The 16,345-nt window shown below is 35.3% G+C and overlaps 1 protein-coding gene across 4 annotated transcripts in view; it reads right to left on the reverse strand.

Annotated features, from left to right (window-relative positions):
* The window catches only part of LOC150091098 (mediator of RNA polymerase II transcription subunit 12-like protein), an 825,386-nt gene that overhangs the window by 91,320 nt on the left and 717,721 nt on the right, over positions 1-16,345 (reverse strand). For 3 of the 4 annotated variants that reach the window (XM_090374287.1, XM_090374270.1, XM_090374261.1), the window contains one exon: positions 4,921-4,953. The exons of the other annotated variant lie outside the window; for it this stretch is intronic. In XM_090374287.1, the coding sequence (XP_090230413.1) occupies positions 4,921-4,953 (33 nt within the window). The remainder of the gene's footprint in view (positions 1-4,920; positions 4,954-16,345) is intronic. 4 annotated transcript variants of the gene reach the window in all.

The raw sequence follows: 16,345 nt of genomic DNA on the forward strand, positions 1-16,345 counted from the left end.
AAAGGGGTACGTTTGGCAACCTGTAACGTATATGTGTCATTCTCTTTGAGGAAAGCTGAAAAATGAATTGCCACAGTTCATCCTCCTCTTCAGATTTTGAAGATGCATGCTCCTCTCTTATAGCCGAGAAAACAAAAGAGAGTGTGCAATAGAAGAGAACAGAAAAGGGCGAATTCCATCATTTACTGCAGGACTTCAGGACTTAGAAGATGAAATTGTACTTATGGATGAATAAAGAAGAATATAATTTCCTATATAATCCAATTAAGGATGACATTCAAGGGCAAAATATGCAATTTCAAAATTCCATCAGTGCTAACGAAAAATTAGTTGTATGTTTAAGGAAAGTTGAAATATTGCAAGTTTAATTTTGAATAAGGATTTATTCTGTCAAAATATGAAACAAACATTTTTAATGAAATTTAATTACAACAAAAAACTACTTCTCAACCCTAAAAATTGAACTTGTAAGAAATTGTTATGAGTTGCGCAAATTGAAATGATCCACTTGTTTGTCCTCTCATAATTGTAGTTAATTGTAATTCTGTTGGTCTATTTTCCTCCTTTCGCCATTTTTGAGCATCCCTGTGACTGGACATTTGTGGTGAGTATGCCGAGTAGCTGGTCGAAGTGGAGGGTGCTTCGGAATAGGCACAGATGCAACGTCTTTGATGGTGTTGTTATTTGTTTTCGGATATTCTTAATTGTGGGCTCAAAACAGATTATTTACTTCTAATTTAATTTTCTATTAGCATTTCCTCCATTTTCCTCTTGTCACGCAGTCACGCCTAATGAAATTTCTGTTCGAACAGAAAAATCTGGCTCCTGTCAATGTCATTTGGTCTTGAGGCCCGATGTGTTATCTTGTGAATACAGCCAACGACAACAGTGCTCTCCGAGCAATAAACTAATTGGTAAATATAGCTCCCCAACATTTGACGTTAGACATGTATACAAGTGAAGTCTTGTGAAGTGATAGTAGTGTGTTTCCGCCCTTAAACACATTGGAGGTTATGATGATCATACATCTAAATGGACAACCATTGCTTCAATTTGATCCGGATTGTTATGTCGAATCATTCCTCCATAATAACAGTTAAGCTATTGAGAAAAGAAGATCGAAAACAAATATTAATAAAGAAGTAAATTGCATATGGCAATTTTTAGAATAAAATTTTCTTGAATATTTGTGCAATAATTTTTTTCCATGTAATCTGTGATTTTTGTGTACCTTTTCTAGAAGTTTGTTTTTTATATAATGTGTTTATATTCTAGAATGCTTTGTGATAATTCATTATTTGTATATGGGAAATATTTTTATGTTATTTTTTATTCGCAATATTAAAATATTATCATGAAAAAAAAAAATGTATCCATTATATTTCCCTAGTTGTAAAAAACAGTTGCGCATTTGATGAGCACGTGCAATAGATGGTTTTATGTGAAACATTCTTCGCGTTTCTTTTAGATATTTTGATTTGTATATATTGATTACGAAATAAAAGAGCTTTTGTATTGTAAATATTTTATTGATCATTCACAAATTTCTATAATTTCTGTAAGACAATACACAATGGATTTATGATAACTAAAGTAAGAGATGTATACATGCTACTGCAATGTATCTAAATGTCGGGGCAGCTAACAATGGACTGCTAGGTGCCCCAAACAGCTGCCTAAGCGAAAATGCGAGACGAAATAAGAAATTGTTGACAAATCTTTGTATTGTTGCAGTCATATGACAAATACTTGTAATCATACTTACTGCAGTAGTAACTGCAGGAAGTATGATTGTGACGTCATACTATTCAAAAATTCCAAAAAGTTAGAATGTGAGATATCGTACTGGTTATGAAAAGTGTGTCACGCGCTCTAATCATACAACTAGTGAGTGCTCCACACAGACTAGTGGTCCGAGCATGGGAAGCACCTCTGGCAGACGCCACAGATGACATCACTTCCATGACCAATCAGATTTACTCAGCAGGTAGCCCCCCCCCCAAAGGATATTTCACATCAAAAAGTCGGCAAAAGTGCAAGCCCATTGCTAAAATAAAATATTCACAGCTCACCACTGTGCACATCTATCCTGCAACCAGGCTTTCTCAACTTGAATTTATGCCCTCTCGTGTGTAGTGTCAGCAAGAGGAAGAATGCCATCAACATAGCTTACTTAATCCATTCAAGGCTTTAAACCCCTTACTCAGATCTCCTCTTAGGTGCCTAGTCTCCGGACAATGCAATTTGCAGAATTGACACCTTTCTTGGTAAGAGCATCCTTTTGTTCTCCTCGCCAATCTTGCCATTCTCTGCACCCACTTCAGCAGATCCACATCCTAAAATGAGGCCTCCAGACCTGTATATAGTACTCAAGATGTGGCCTAAAGATGGCCTTGTACAAAAGAATAATCACCTCTTTATTCCTGCTGACAAAATTCCTGTATATCATTGACAAAAGCCCATGAGCTGTCCAGGCAGCCAGCCTTAATTTAGAGCAGTGAACAAATTATTAAAAGGAACAGGCATTTCCCCCCCCCCCAGTCAATAGTGTATAAGCTTGCTCCTTTGCATCATTTTGCTACTACTAATACTAATTCCAGCTTTCAAGTGCGTAATAATGGCAACTATCTTGCATAAATGCTCCAAAGAAATTCATAAACACTATGTAACTTGTATAAATAATGTTTTTGGATATGACATAAAACATCATGTGCAACTGTGTTAAACAAGATATACATGAAAGCAATGTTATACAAGTCAGTCATAAAAAAAAAAAAAAAAAAACTATATATACACAGGGTGTCTATAAATGGTGGGAACACTTCCAATAATTTATTGCACATAAAGTAAGAGAGATACCATTTACTTATTTATACCAAGTGAAAGAGAAAACATGAAATTTTCCCAGTTGTTACTGCTGAGGCATGTAGTTCCATCATTCACGGCTAGTTGGTGTTACCTGTCGTACCTCTACCACATGCACAGCCTTGTTGAAAGAATGATTACTTCTTGTGAGGCAACATAAAGGATCATGTTTATGTACAACCTTTGCCATGGGACGTCCAGGAACTAAAGCAGAGAATTGAAGAAGCTACCAACCATGGTCACACAGGATATGGCAAGAGTTCAATTACTGTGTTGACATTTGCTGTGTCACACGTGGTTCCCATATTGAATCATTGTGAAGTGATGTGACGTAAAAAAAAACCTTTTGACATTTTTACAAGGTATGTATATGACACTGATATCTAGTCTTTGTGCAATAAATTACTGAAAGTATTCCCACCATTTATAAATACCCTGTATATAAAGACAATTGCTAATCACATATTGGCAAGATTAATATAATTAGGCAAAAGCACAATTACTAACAACATCATTAAAGCCAGATGGTTCCTTGAAATCTATAATAGAGTGAATCTTAATATGTTACCACCAGATAGGTATAATCCAACAATTACTAATCAAGAGATTTCAATAATTGAAATATTAATTTGTTAAAAATCATGAATTAGTATGTCATCTACAGGGCTGATCGTGACCGGGACGAGCAGCTTCTGATTATTTGGTGCCCACACACACACAATATATATATATATATATAAAATTCTCCTTGAAAATGATATGATAGGTCATAAATGAATAAAACTTAAAGGCACATAAAAAAATATTCTTTGCAATAGTTTAAATACAGTGTTATAATCTGTGTTTTATTTTATACACATATTAAAACTACTGTATACAATACTGGACGGAAAAATCAAAACTAAAAGTAAGCAGTGGTGTGAGCTCATTTATTTTGCCATATAATGCTGCAAAAAAACTGTCCAGATTCTTTTCTATGAATTCTGGCTCTCAGCTCACTGCTTCAATAATTTTGCTAATTTTGATATTTCTTCCAATATTTAATTTTGTTATTCTGTATTTCTTTGAAAAATGAATCTATAAATTTTTCAAATGCTGTGGTGGTTGCTAGAAAATTTTTTCCCTCCAAATTTGAAATTAGTATGAAAAAACTTATCAGATGCACCAAAGAATACAAGAAAAATAAAGCTGTTGTTGACCAGTACTATATATTGATATATTTCATTAATAATATTATATTTAATATGTAAGTGATAAATGATAAAATTCTGATTTAAAAGCCAACTTTGAATGTCATAGAGAAAAATTATTCAAAATATTTCCTCAAAGAACAGTAACAAATATTAACCATAACTTGAAATGTCTTTAATGAAAGAATAATCATTACAAACTGAGATACTAATGAAGTAAATCTGCTAATCTTATTATTCAAATGAGTATAATGAAATTATCTGCCATAATTCAGTGCCAGATTATGCCCGTCACCAGTAGTTATCCATTTTCTTAAATCCTCACCTCTATACTATGCATAAGAACCCAACTGTTTAAAATATTTTCATTGACTTTCAACTTGATATAGTGTCTAATTGTTCTCTCTTTCTCTCTTTAGAGATTTAATGTCATTAATACCATTACATGGTGTTTGGATTTCTGTTATTCTTGTAAAGCCATAATTTCTCTTAAGCCCATAGATGTTTTGTTCAATCTTACACTGTTTTGCTTTCAGCAAAGGAATTACAGTACTGTAATATGACAATATATAATGACGAATTACAAACTTTTTTTTTCTGTTGTCATTCTTAGCTAATCCTCTTTCCTGTTAGTTATGTTTACAATCTAATATCATTCTTGTATGACAATTTAATCCATCAATCCTTAATACGGTATAATATAGAAAATACTGTATTTTTTGTTAAAGTGACTGTGAACAGAGTTTCCCACAGATATCATGGCCAAATAACCACAAAAGTTTTCAAACACCACAGCACAGACAACGAGAAAACTGTGAAGAAACAATCATACTAAAGTAAAAAGAGTTGACAAGCATTTAATTACCTCTCTTTTTCTGCCCCTTGCTTCTTTGCTGCCCTGAAATGAATCCTTTTTTATTAAAGTTTTTCTTATAACATAACCTGCCTCTTGCAAGAGACAATAATAAACAGATGAAGAGTTTTATATTTAAATGAAAATGAAGTGAAGAAGTCTAGCCTCCCTTTGTAAAATATATTTATGAAGTACAACAGTTACAACTATCTGAATTAATTTTTTTTTCCAAGCTTAAATTATGTGGAGTCCTAAATGAGTACATGTTAAAAGAAAAAGGCTAGAAAACTGTTAGAATAAGATAAACAGATATTACAAAGATCACTATTACCAAGTAAATGACAGTGCATGATATTGAGAAAGAGAATCCCAAGAAAAGGTTTTGAAAAGGTGAAGTATTTATAGAAAGCATTTTTGAATTGAATTTTATAAAATAATTCTTCAATTAATATTCTCTTTTGTGGAATACAGTTCATCATTAGGAAATAGCAATTTTTTTAAATATCTACATAAATGATAACATGCTATTTAAAAACAATGCATCAGGATAAGTTTATGTTAGGATCAGTAAGTGAAATAAGATCAATATGGTTACTGCAAATACGAGATGAGTAACAAAAGAATATTGCAAAATGTGTAGAGAGAAAAAGAGGTCAAAATAAAGAATGATTAGAAAGAATTGTTATTTGATAATATACTATGATATAGCTGAAGGTAATGAAGTATTCATCACAGCTGATGTTAGTAGCCATATAAGAAAAAGTGAGAATATACCTCGAATATATACAATGTTTCAAAAATAAGTGAAAAAATAATTTACGACATAGTCCAAAATAAGAAATGTAAATACGTGTCTGACTGTTTTTTGAAATCTGAAAATGGCTATAGAGTTCTGAATGGCAAAAAATAATAAAAGTATTGATAAGGATAAGCAGACTATACATAATAGGAATAAACATTTTGCTAGGTATGTTTCTGCTTATTCTTATTTCTATTCATTTTTTTTATTATTTTTTTATCATTCAAAAAACCCCATAGCTATCCATTGAAATTCGAACAGCCCTGTAATTCGAAATCAGGCACTTTTTTATATGACTTTTTGTATTTTGGTCCTAGAGGTTATCCCCGAAATTTCTGCACATACTTTTGAAACATTCTATGTGTGTGTGTGTATGCACTGAAAGAATCTAAAGTTAATGAACCTAACTAGGAAGTGAGATACTGGAAATTAAACTAGAGAATTCCATCTTTAAATAAAGTTCAAATTATTATGTACACAGAATTAGAAGTATTTTATTTACAGATTTACGGAACTGCTTTAAAAATTATAATATATATAGCAGGCTAAATTAAGAAAAGTCAAATAAAATGCACAGAATGTGGAAATGTACTAATGACTGCTCAAACCAACTGTTGCATTATATGGATTTATATAATAAAGCACCTGAGAAGAAACATAGGCAACAAAAAATCAAACACACTGCAAAACAAATAAATGACAACATGTGCACTGATTGTTTCATCTATTTTGCAGTGCATTTGGCAGCTGGCTGTTGTGTATGTTTGTTCCCAAGAGTACAGTTTATATAACTGTATGCACACAAATGCTTGTAATAAGTAAACAAATTTTGCTCTTAAGAAATATGTTTCACATAACATTAGCCAAGCACTACCCTGTACAGCAATAGTACACAGCCTTTTTATCTGCTCTTCTTGTTTTGATCTAAATTTAGTTAAAAAAAATAATACAGATTTTTCAGCATATTATCATGAAATAAAATATTTTATCAAAAAGGAAAGGGAAAGAAACAGTATTAATGGTTTTTAAAACTTTAATTCTGTTCCTTCATAAAAGTAAGATAGGATGTCCACAAGAAGATAAGTGATGCAGTACAACCTTGCTTACCTCATATAGCCTTCTAACAGACTCTATTGGGTAAAAACTGCCCATTAAATTTAAATGCCTGTTAAACTCAAAAGAAATGTGTGAAAGCTGCTAGCATATTATAAAAAAAAGTGTTATTATATAAAAAAAAAAAAACATTAGAGGTTATAATACTGTATTTTACTACACTTATCAGTTGTGTGGAGCAGAAGGGCTTGAAATTTTGCAATGTTATAAAATGGCAGTGGAAACTCTTGACAGAGCATATTCAGAGTTTAAAGAACTCTCAGGTACCCTCACTGGATGTTTAGATGATTCCCTCACAATAGGCTGATGAGAAATATTCTGGCAATCTCTACAATGTGAAACTTGTAAAGGCCATAGGAAAAATGAATTTGATTTTGCTTACAGTTTTTTCATAACGGTAGGAACTGTAAACACAACTTAGATACAGAATTTCAACAGGTTACTTCAATGATAATAAAGGAGAAGGAAAATGCTTCATACAGTATTTTGGTTTTTCTGTCTATTTGATACCATATTAATAAATGAAAACAAGGCAAGCCTCCTCAATAATTGTGAGTTAAATTAAAATGCCTTAAATGATGATAAATACCATCAGGCTCAGGCAGTTATATTACTCAGTACTGTACAGATGAAAATCCTGGTTCACTGGATGCTGTGTATTTCCAAAGTCCATTATATTGAGAGGTAACTCTACTCCAAAAATGTACTACTTAAAGTACCACTTGTGACTTTGCTAGAGCATAAAGTTTATACTCTAGCAAATCTCTTTTATCTCATTTAATGACAGAGCAAATGATATACATTCAAACCTGTCCTTTTTTATAATACTACAAAAAATAGGTGTGGTGACCACGAACAAGCCAACTCTCAAGAAATTTTATCTAAAAACCTTCACACAATTACAGGTTCCTGCTCTCCTGTCCAACAACAAACTGTTAGAAAATAGTCACTGCCTGTAATTTCTTCAGTTTACAAGAAATGCATGCACCTATATTCCCAGGTAATGCTAATGAGTGACAATTACAGTTTTTCTGCAATGAAGGGCCCAGGAAAAAGGCAACAGAAATTTGCCATTCGCCTTTTTGAATGGGATGCAAGTTCTCAAATCCTATTGTAGTTAATTAATAAGTGATATGAAATGTATTTTATATCAGAAAAAGGGTGAGGTAGTCATGCCTGATGTCAATGTATAGTTTTCAAACAATAATATGTCCATACAGTTGAATTTCTTTATAGTGACCCTCTTTTTAATGTTCCAACATGTTATAATGTCCTACATGATTGATTCTGGCCAATTTTTCATTAACCTAATGCTATTTTACATGCAGTATAATAACAGTGAAAATAAAAAGATTTCTCTATAATGACCATAATCTGAATTTTTACTTTTTTATTACAATATTCACATTTAAAAATGACAGAATGCTTCAAATATAGTGAAGTAATTGATGAGCTTGCAGTGAAAAATAATTTGATAAGATTTCCTACTACCATATGGTGAGAGAAAAGAGTGTAGACTCTTTTCTCTCACCATACGGTAATGAAATGAACATCAGCTAGAAGTTAATTTCATTAGCCAGAGTGTATGTTTATTGGTATGGATCCAAGAAAGCAGATAGCTTAGCCAATCACAGACAAAATTAGGATTTTGCAAGCTGTAGATAATGGTGTGCCTCTTAAGACTGACACTGCCAAATGGTTCGGCATTCCTAAGAGTACTCTGTTAACTATTCTAAAAAGATTGGAAAAATACTGAAAGTTTAGAGAAATCTGCTGCACCAGCTAGGATTTGAGCACAAAAGGCAAAGTATCCGGATCTTGAAAATGTATTTTTGGAATGGCTAATGATGATGCAAGCAGAAAATGTTTCCATAGATGTTAAACTTTTAAAAGCTAAGGCTGAATCGTTTGCGCATCGAATGGATAGTGAAGAATTTAGACTTAAGAAGACTTAAATTTAGAAGAATCAAGATTCATCATGGCCTTTCTTTCAAAAACATGTGTGGCAAAAGTGCAGATCTGTACATTGACGCTACCAAGGATTGGAAGGAAAATTGTTTAAAAAATGTTTTGCTGACATACAACCACAATGATATCTTCAATACTGACAAAACTGGACTCTTGCTACCGGATAAAACACTTACATGCGAATAATTGGCGAGAAATGCAGTGGTAGAAAAAAGGCCAAACAACAGATTACTGTTCTCGTAGCAGCAAACATGTCTAGCACAGAGAAATTTCTCTTTTAATCATTGGGAAAGTCTAGAAGCCTTGTTGCTTTAAAGGTTTGAAGACATTACCGACTATGTATCGAGCAAACCAAAGGGAATGGATGACACAAATCTATGAAGAATGGATAAGAGACAGATCGCAGGATGAATGAGAAGAATTTTTTTGTTTGTGGATGACTGCACCCCTCATTGTCAAGTAAATGACCTACATGCAATCAATGTCGAGTAAAAAAAAAAAAAAGTAAACTTCAAACATTATCCAAATCCACTGCAGGACGGAAGCATCCTCAACGATTCATGTTGAGGGAATGGACCATAATCTGCCACCCTGTTTCAGTGTGGTTTGGCATTCGACCGTATTTAGCAGTTTGATCTGCCAACCCGCAGATCAACCACAATTCAGGGGCTTAAACCCCGGTCTACTCAAAGAGGACGTGCTACTACACTCCCACTCCTACCACTCAGCTATGGAACTACCACCAAATATGACATCAGTTCTTCAGTCACTTGATCAAGGTGTAATCCAGTGTTTTAAGAAAAACTACCGAAGAATGCTATTAAACAAAATTGTGCTATGTCTTGAAAGCAAATTCAATGTGAAATTGACATCGCACAGGCAACGTATTTATTATATGTGTTTCACCCTTTGGATAAAGTTGATGAAAAAGTAACTGCCAACTGCTTCAAACATGTTGGATTTACTGCCTTGAATGATGCAGTGTGTAAAGTTTTGCATTCTTCTTCCTTTATTAATTGCAAAGACAAGTCTGATAATAGGGAAGAAACTTCATATCTGACTGCACAGTTACCTCCAGGTCCTTTCCATTCTCCACTACCGAGTGTAGTACCACACAGTTGGTAGGTTATTCTGGAGTTACTGCTTCTGAAATTTGTAGTGACGAAGATGAGGAATCTACTGTGATTGAACAAGAATTTTCAGTAAAAGATGCTCATCAAGAATTAGAACTCATACATCAAATTTTTCAAGTGCATTATAACCGCAAAAGTGAAATACTGCTATCATGCACCTTTATAATTCTCTTTTAAAACATGCTTTACCATTGATACAGCGTGTTCTAACATATTATTTTATTTTAAAATATAAAACAATTCTCTTGTTAGATCTTGATAGCTAGGTATGTAGCATATATGTAGTGAAATTTACAATTTAATTGTAACCTTACTGCACTCTAATATCAGTATTTACAATCATAATTTTCCTGTTCAATACTGTAGTACATATTATAAATAAGATTATACTATATTGTATTAGTAGAATTACATTAATTGTTCAAGCTTTTACTTGTTTTGTAGCTGATTTTATGAATGAATAATATAATGTCCTTCTGATATAATGACCATTTTTCTCATTCCCTGGGGTGTCGTTATTAGCATTAGTAGAGGCATATGATGTAAGAAAGCAAGCTTATACAGCATCAGCCAAAAAAAAAAAATCCCCTTCCCATTTCATCACCCATCCAGTCGGTCCAAAAGTTTGTCCAGTTCTTCCTTGAATCTTTTTTATGGTATCAACTTCCACAATGACTGATGGAAGTTTGTTCCAGCAATCAACCACCCACTGGCTAAAGGCAAATTTCCACACATATCTATTCTACAATGGTCTTTTCTGAACTTGAATTTATGGCCCCTCAGGTGTGTAATCTGAGCAAGAGAAAGAATCCCATCAGCACTGAGCTTGTTCAAGCCTTATACACCTCAATCAGATCACCTCGCAGGTGCCCTCACCAATCTCATTGTCCTTCTCTGTACTCGTTCCAGTAGCTCTACATTCTTTCTAAAATGAGGCCTCCAGCCCTGCATGCAGTATTCAAGGAGTGGCCTGACAATCCTTATACAAAGGGATATTAACCTCCTTATCTCTCTGCTAGCAAAATTCCTGTATATCGTTGAACAAGACTCCATGAGATTCTCTGGCAGCCTGTCTGAACTCAGAAAACTTCATATCTGACTGCACAATTACCCCAAGTCCTTTCCATTCTCCACTAGCAAGTGTAGTACCACACAGTTGGTAGGTTATTCTGGGGTTACTGCTTCCCATATGCTGTACTTTGCATTTGTCAATGTTAAACTTCAGTTGCCACTTCTCAGCCCACCTGTCCAACTTTTCTAGATCCTGTTGCAGTAGCATGTTGTCATTAATAACTTTGCCAAACTTCGTATCATCTGTAAACTTGGACATTAAGCCATTCATCAATATCATTGATAAATGTAGAAAACAACAATGGGCTCAACACCAAACCCTGGGGGAGTACTCCACTAATAACATTAGTCCATGAAGAGCAGTGTCTATTGATTACTACTCTCAGTTTTCTCCACTCAACCATCATAGCAGCAAGTCCTTAATGCCAAAGTCTGAGATTCCATCTATTGAGAGCTTCCCAGGGGATGGGGGAGTGCAGTTTCAAGATACCTTGGTGGATCAATGAATTAGGTATGATGATCTCTTCTACCTTTTTGGGTTATGGATATTAAAGTTAGATGCAGTTAAATGCAGTTGCAGGGTGCCAAGAAGAATATAAAATCTGAGATCAGATCCTCTTATGGGGCAGCAGCTTAGCACTGATCTCCACTGAACTCATAGTTCCAATAAGTTTCCAACTGGTATGTGCATGAGTAGGTGAAAGGTTGAAATCTCCACAGACAATATGCTTGGCTGACGTTTTAAGGTTACCAACCAGTTGATTATGTCTTCAGATGATGGCAGTGTTTGGGTGCTATGGAGAATATACTGCTACTATGTCTATCGGTTATTATGTGCTCCTGAATTTTATGTTGAAAATGTGGTATTAAGAAGAGTAATTTGATTTTCTTGGTGATCATCTTGTTAACAAAGTTAGATTGTAGTACGTTGAGTGTTTTTTTCATGATATCAAGTAGTATTTAACTGCTTATATACAGTTTATTTCAACAGTTGGAACATGCTTCATACTAATGGTCAGCTGATTGTTTGCCTATGCTACAGCATAGTGTAAATACTTAAAATTTTATTTGGCTACAATTTAAAATTCTGATATTTAGACTGGGGGACCTTATTAATGAGAAAGACCTTACTATTCTGTGTGTCAGGGTTTAAATCTGAGGAAATATAGTTGAACTTAAAAGAAATGATTTTTGGAAATTTTAGTGGCACTGCATATTGTAATTGAATTTTGATTAATAAGCACATTAATGAATAAAATGAGTGCTAACAAAGATACTGAAGATACTAAGAAATGTCAGGGGAGGGTAACAAAAATTGGAAACCCACTGTTAAAATTCAAGAGCTCCCCAAGATTGAGCCTTTTGTAATGATGAAGTAAATACAGTGAATGAGTTTTTTAACAAAGCTGTGGAAGACAGTGATGGATTTTCAAATTCTGATAGTCAGGGTTCCCATAAGATATTTAAGAAAGTCTTAAAGCAAGGTAATAAGCTCAAGACTGAAGGGGCCAAATTTGACAGTATTAAACAATGACTCTCCTTCTGTTGAACAATGCAGTGTTGATTGGGCTATGGCTGTTTCTGGCAGAGCCTTAGAATGTCATTTGTATGTCGACAGCTCTGTTTCCTCAAGAAGCTGTTTTTGTTGTTGGTTTAGGGATTTATAGGGGTATCGGCAACTATGGCCATAGTGCACCATCCTCAAGAAGCAGAACCCCTGAGAATTATATTATGACAAGAAGTGGTAGCTGTGTTTATCATGGTGAAGGAGAGAGCTCTGACAAAGGAGAGAGGTCATAATTTTAAATTCTGTAAAAATAAAAGCAAACCTCAGGGTTGTTCCAATTGTAGTGTAAAAACTAGGTCTGCTGCTCATTCGGTTAGAGATAAGGTGGGTCGGAAAACTGCTAGCTTGGGGGGAGACAAAAACAAATAGATTAACAGTAGCCACTGGCAGAGGTGAAAGAGATTCTTGCACTGCTTCTATTGGAATGAGCAGAAGCCTGAAAAACAATATGCAGGATATTTCAGAGACTGCTGGAAGTCATTGCGGTAAAGTAAACACATGGGTTGTGTTAGGGTAGCTAAGAATAGAAACAGGTGCATGTATACTTGTGTGTACACCAATGCTAGGAGTTTAGTAAATAAATTTGATGAATTTGAGGTTTTGCTCAAAACATCAAAGGCAGATATTGTTGGGATATCAGAGACATGGTGTCACACAGATATAAGGAATGCAGAACTGGAATTTGGGGAGTACAACATCTACAGAAAGGACAGACAGGATAGGAAGGGGGGTTATGCTATTAGTTAAAAAACACATAAAATCCAAGGAAGTGAAGCCAGTCGACATCGATGGACAGGGCAGTGTCGAGTCAGTTTGGTGTGACATAAGCAAAGGTAAATCAAAATTGAGATTAGGAGTGTGCTATAGGCCTAATGACTCTGATGAGTATAATAAGATACTGTACAGGGAAATAGAATGGGCCAGTAAATCAGAGAGTCTTATAATTGGGGATTTTAATTTCCCAAGATATTGACTGGATTTTGTGGGTTGGTCACTCACACACTAGCAAGGCTTTTGTGGATTTATTGGATGATTGTTTTCTACACCAGCATGTTCGGGAGGCAACTAGAGGGAGTAATACTCTTGATCTGATTATCAGTAGTGATTCTTTATGCATTAAGAATCTGCAGATAAAGGAACCACTAGGTGGCAGTGATCACAGTGTGCTGAAGTGGGATTTACTCAAGAAGGTAACTACCATCAGAGGTAAAGGGAAGGGTTTTTGCTTTCATAAAGGCGACTACGATGGGCTGAGACAGTATTTAAATTCTATACAGTGGGACCAACTGATGATGTTACCAACAGCAAATTCAAAATGGGAAGCATTCAAGGAACTAATCTTGGAAGCTACCAGGCTTTACATACCAACCAAGAAATATTTTTCAAGGTTCAGTCCTAAATGGTTGTCAGATGAACTAATGAGACATATGGCAGAGAAGAAAAATGCATGGGATACATACAAATTAATGGGTGACATGGAAGCCTATGATAGATATAAGTTGGTCTGTAACCAAGTCACAAAGGAGATTAGGCAGGCAAAGGCAGATTATGAGAAATCCTTGGCAAAGGATGCAAAGAAAAACAGAAAAGAGTTCTTTAACTATTTAAACTCAAGAAGGAAAGGGATGAATCAGATTGGTCCACTGGAAGTTGATGGTTCAACAGTTGAGGATCCTGCTCAGGTGGGTAACAATCTAAACAACTATTTTTCATCTACATTCACACATGAGTTATTCAGGAAGGGGAATGTCGTAGGTGAACTAAACATTGGCAGTGAGCTAGATGATTTTCTAATAACTGAGAGTAAAGTGGAGGAGAAATTGTTGAGGATAAACATAAAAAAGGCACCCGGGGTGGATGGGATCTATTCAGTTATATTAAAGGAGGCAGCAAAGGAAGTAAGCAAACCCCTGGCCATAATTATGAGAGCTTCTTTGGACTCAGGGGAGGTACCCATAGACTGGAGATGTGCAAATGTAACCCATATTCACAAAGGAGGATCAAAGGCTGACACAAGTAATTATAGACCTGTTAGTTTAACTTCGGTTCCAGGAAAATTAATGGAGGCACTGGTTAAAGAAGCACTGCAGGATCATCTGGACAAGAATTCAGTTATAGCTCAGACAGAGCATGGTTTTGTTAAGGGCAGATCTTGTCTGACCAATTTGATTGGATACTATGATGTAGTCACAAAATAACTGGATGCAGGGAATAACTTTGATATTATATATTTGGATCTTAGAAAGGCTTTTGATACAGTTGCGCATGGAAGACTGCTGCACAAATTGGAGCAGTGTGGCATTGGAGGCAAATTGCTGCTATGGATAAAGGGGTGGTTGAGTGGCAGAAGACAGAGAGTGGTAATCAATGGACACTGCTCAACGTGGGCTAATGTTATTAGTGGAGTTCCTCAGGGTTCAGTGCTGGGTCCATTGTTGTTTTCTGTATTTATAAATGATATTGATGATGGTATATCAAGCTTAATGTCCAAGTTTGCAGACATAGGTTGGCAGGGTTGTTAAGGTTGGCAGGGTTGTTAAGGACACTACTGATGCTATGCTGCTGCAACAGGATCTGGAAAGGTTGAGCAGATGGGCTGAGAGGTGGCAAATGAAGTTTAACATTGACAAATGTAAAGTACTACATATGGGAAACAGTAACCCCAGATCAACGTATCAACTCTGTGGTACTACGCTGACAGTGGTAGAGAATGAAAAGGACCTGGGGGTAATTGTGCAGGCAGATATGAAGTTCTCTGAGCAGTGCAGACGAGCTGCAAGAGTAGCTCATGGTGTCTTGTCAATGATATACAGGAATTTTTCTAGCAGGGATAGGGATGTGATTATTCCCTTGTATAAGGCATTGGTCAGGCCACACCTTGAGTACTGTATACAGGTCTGGAGGCCTCATTTCAAAAAGGATGTAGAGCTGCTGGAACGAGTACAGAGAAGGGCAACAAGATTAGTGAATGGAACAAAGGGTTGCTCTTACGAAGAAAGGCTTAAGTTTTGCAAATTACAGAGTCTGGGGACTAGGCATCGGCGAGGTGATCTGATAGAGGTGTATAAGGCTTTGAATGGCTTGAGCATGCTCAATGCCGATGGGATTCTTCCTCTTGCTCAGAATAATCACCTGAGAGGGCATAAATTCAAATTGAGGAAGGACGGATGTCGGATAGACGTGCGGAAATTTGCCTTTAGCCAGCGGGCAGTTGGTTTGTGGAATAGACTTCCATCACTTATTGTTGAAGTTGATAGCCTAAACAAATTTAAGGCTCAGCTGGACAGGTATTTCGAACGAACGGAGGAGTGAAATGGGAGTAGTGGTTGTGCTTTTTTTTGGCTGATGTTGAATAAGCTTGCTTTCTTGCATCATATGCCTCTACTGATGCTAATAGTAATAACAAGTGTCCTGAATACATATTTATACTGAAAGTTACTAAGGAAAGAACATATTCTGCTTAATGGTAATGAGCAATAGCACTTCTACTTCGGTTAATAGTAAATCTCCTGTTTTGAGAATGAGAGAAAGGAGGAGCAATAAACATAAGAAAAATCTGACTAATGCATTAAATGAAGTAGATGTATTTAAGGATAACAATGAAGAAATGAGACAAGTCAACAGGAACATCAAAATGGACTTAAACATTGACTGTAAATATACGAATCCAGTTGAGGACATTGACAATTTTAATAATTCTGTCAACGCTGGTGCCAACAAACATCGGTATGCCTCACATTCTTCTGGATATCAGTCACAAGATTTAGCAGAAAATGAACTGAATTA

The sequence above is a fragment of the Mastigoproctus giganteus genome, chromosome 1 (assembly GCF_048544385.1).
Source record: "Mastigoproctus giganteus isolate SK-2022 chromosome 1, ASM4854438v1, whole genome shotgun sequence".
In the NCBI taxonomy this organism is placed as follows: domain Eukaryota; kingdom Metazoa; phylum Arthropoda; class Arachnida; order Uropygi; family Thelyphonidae; genus Mastigoproctus; species Mastigoproctus giganteus.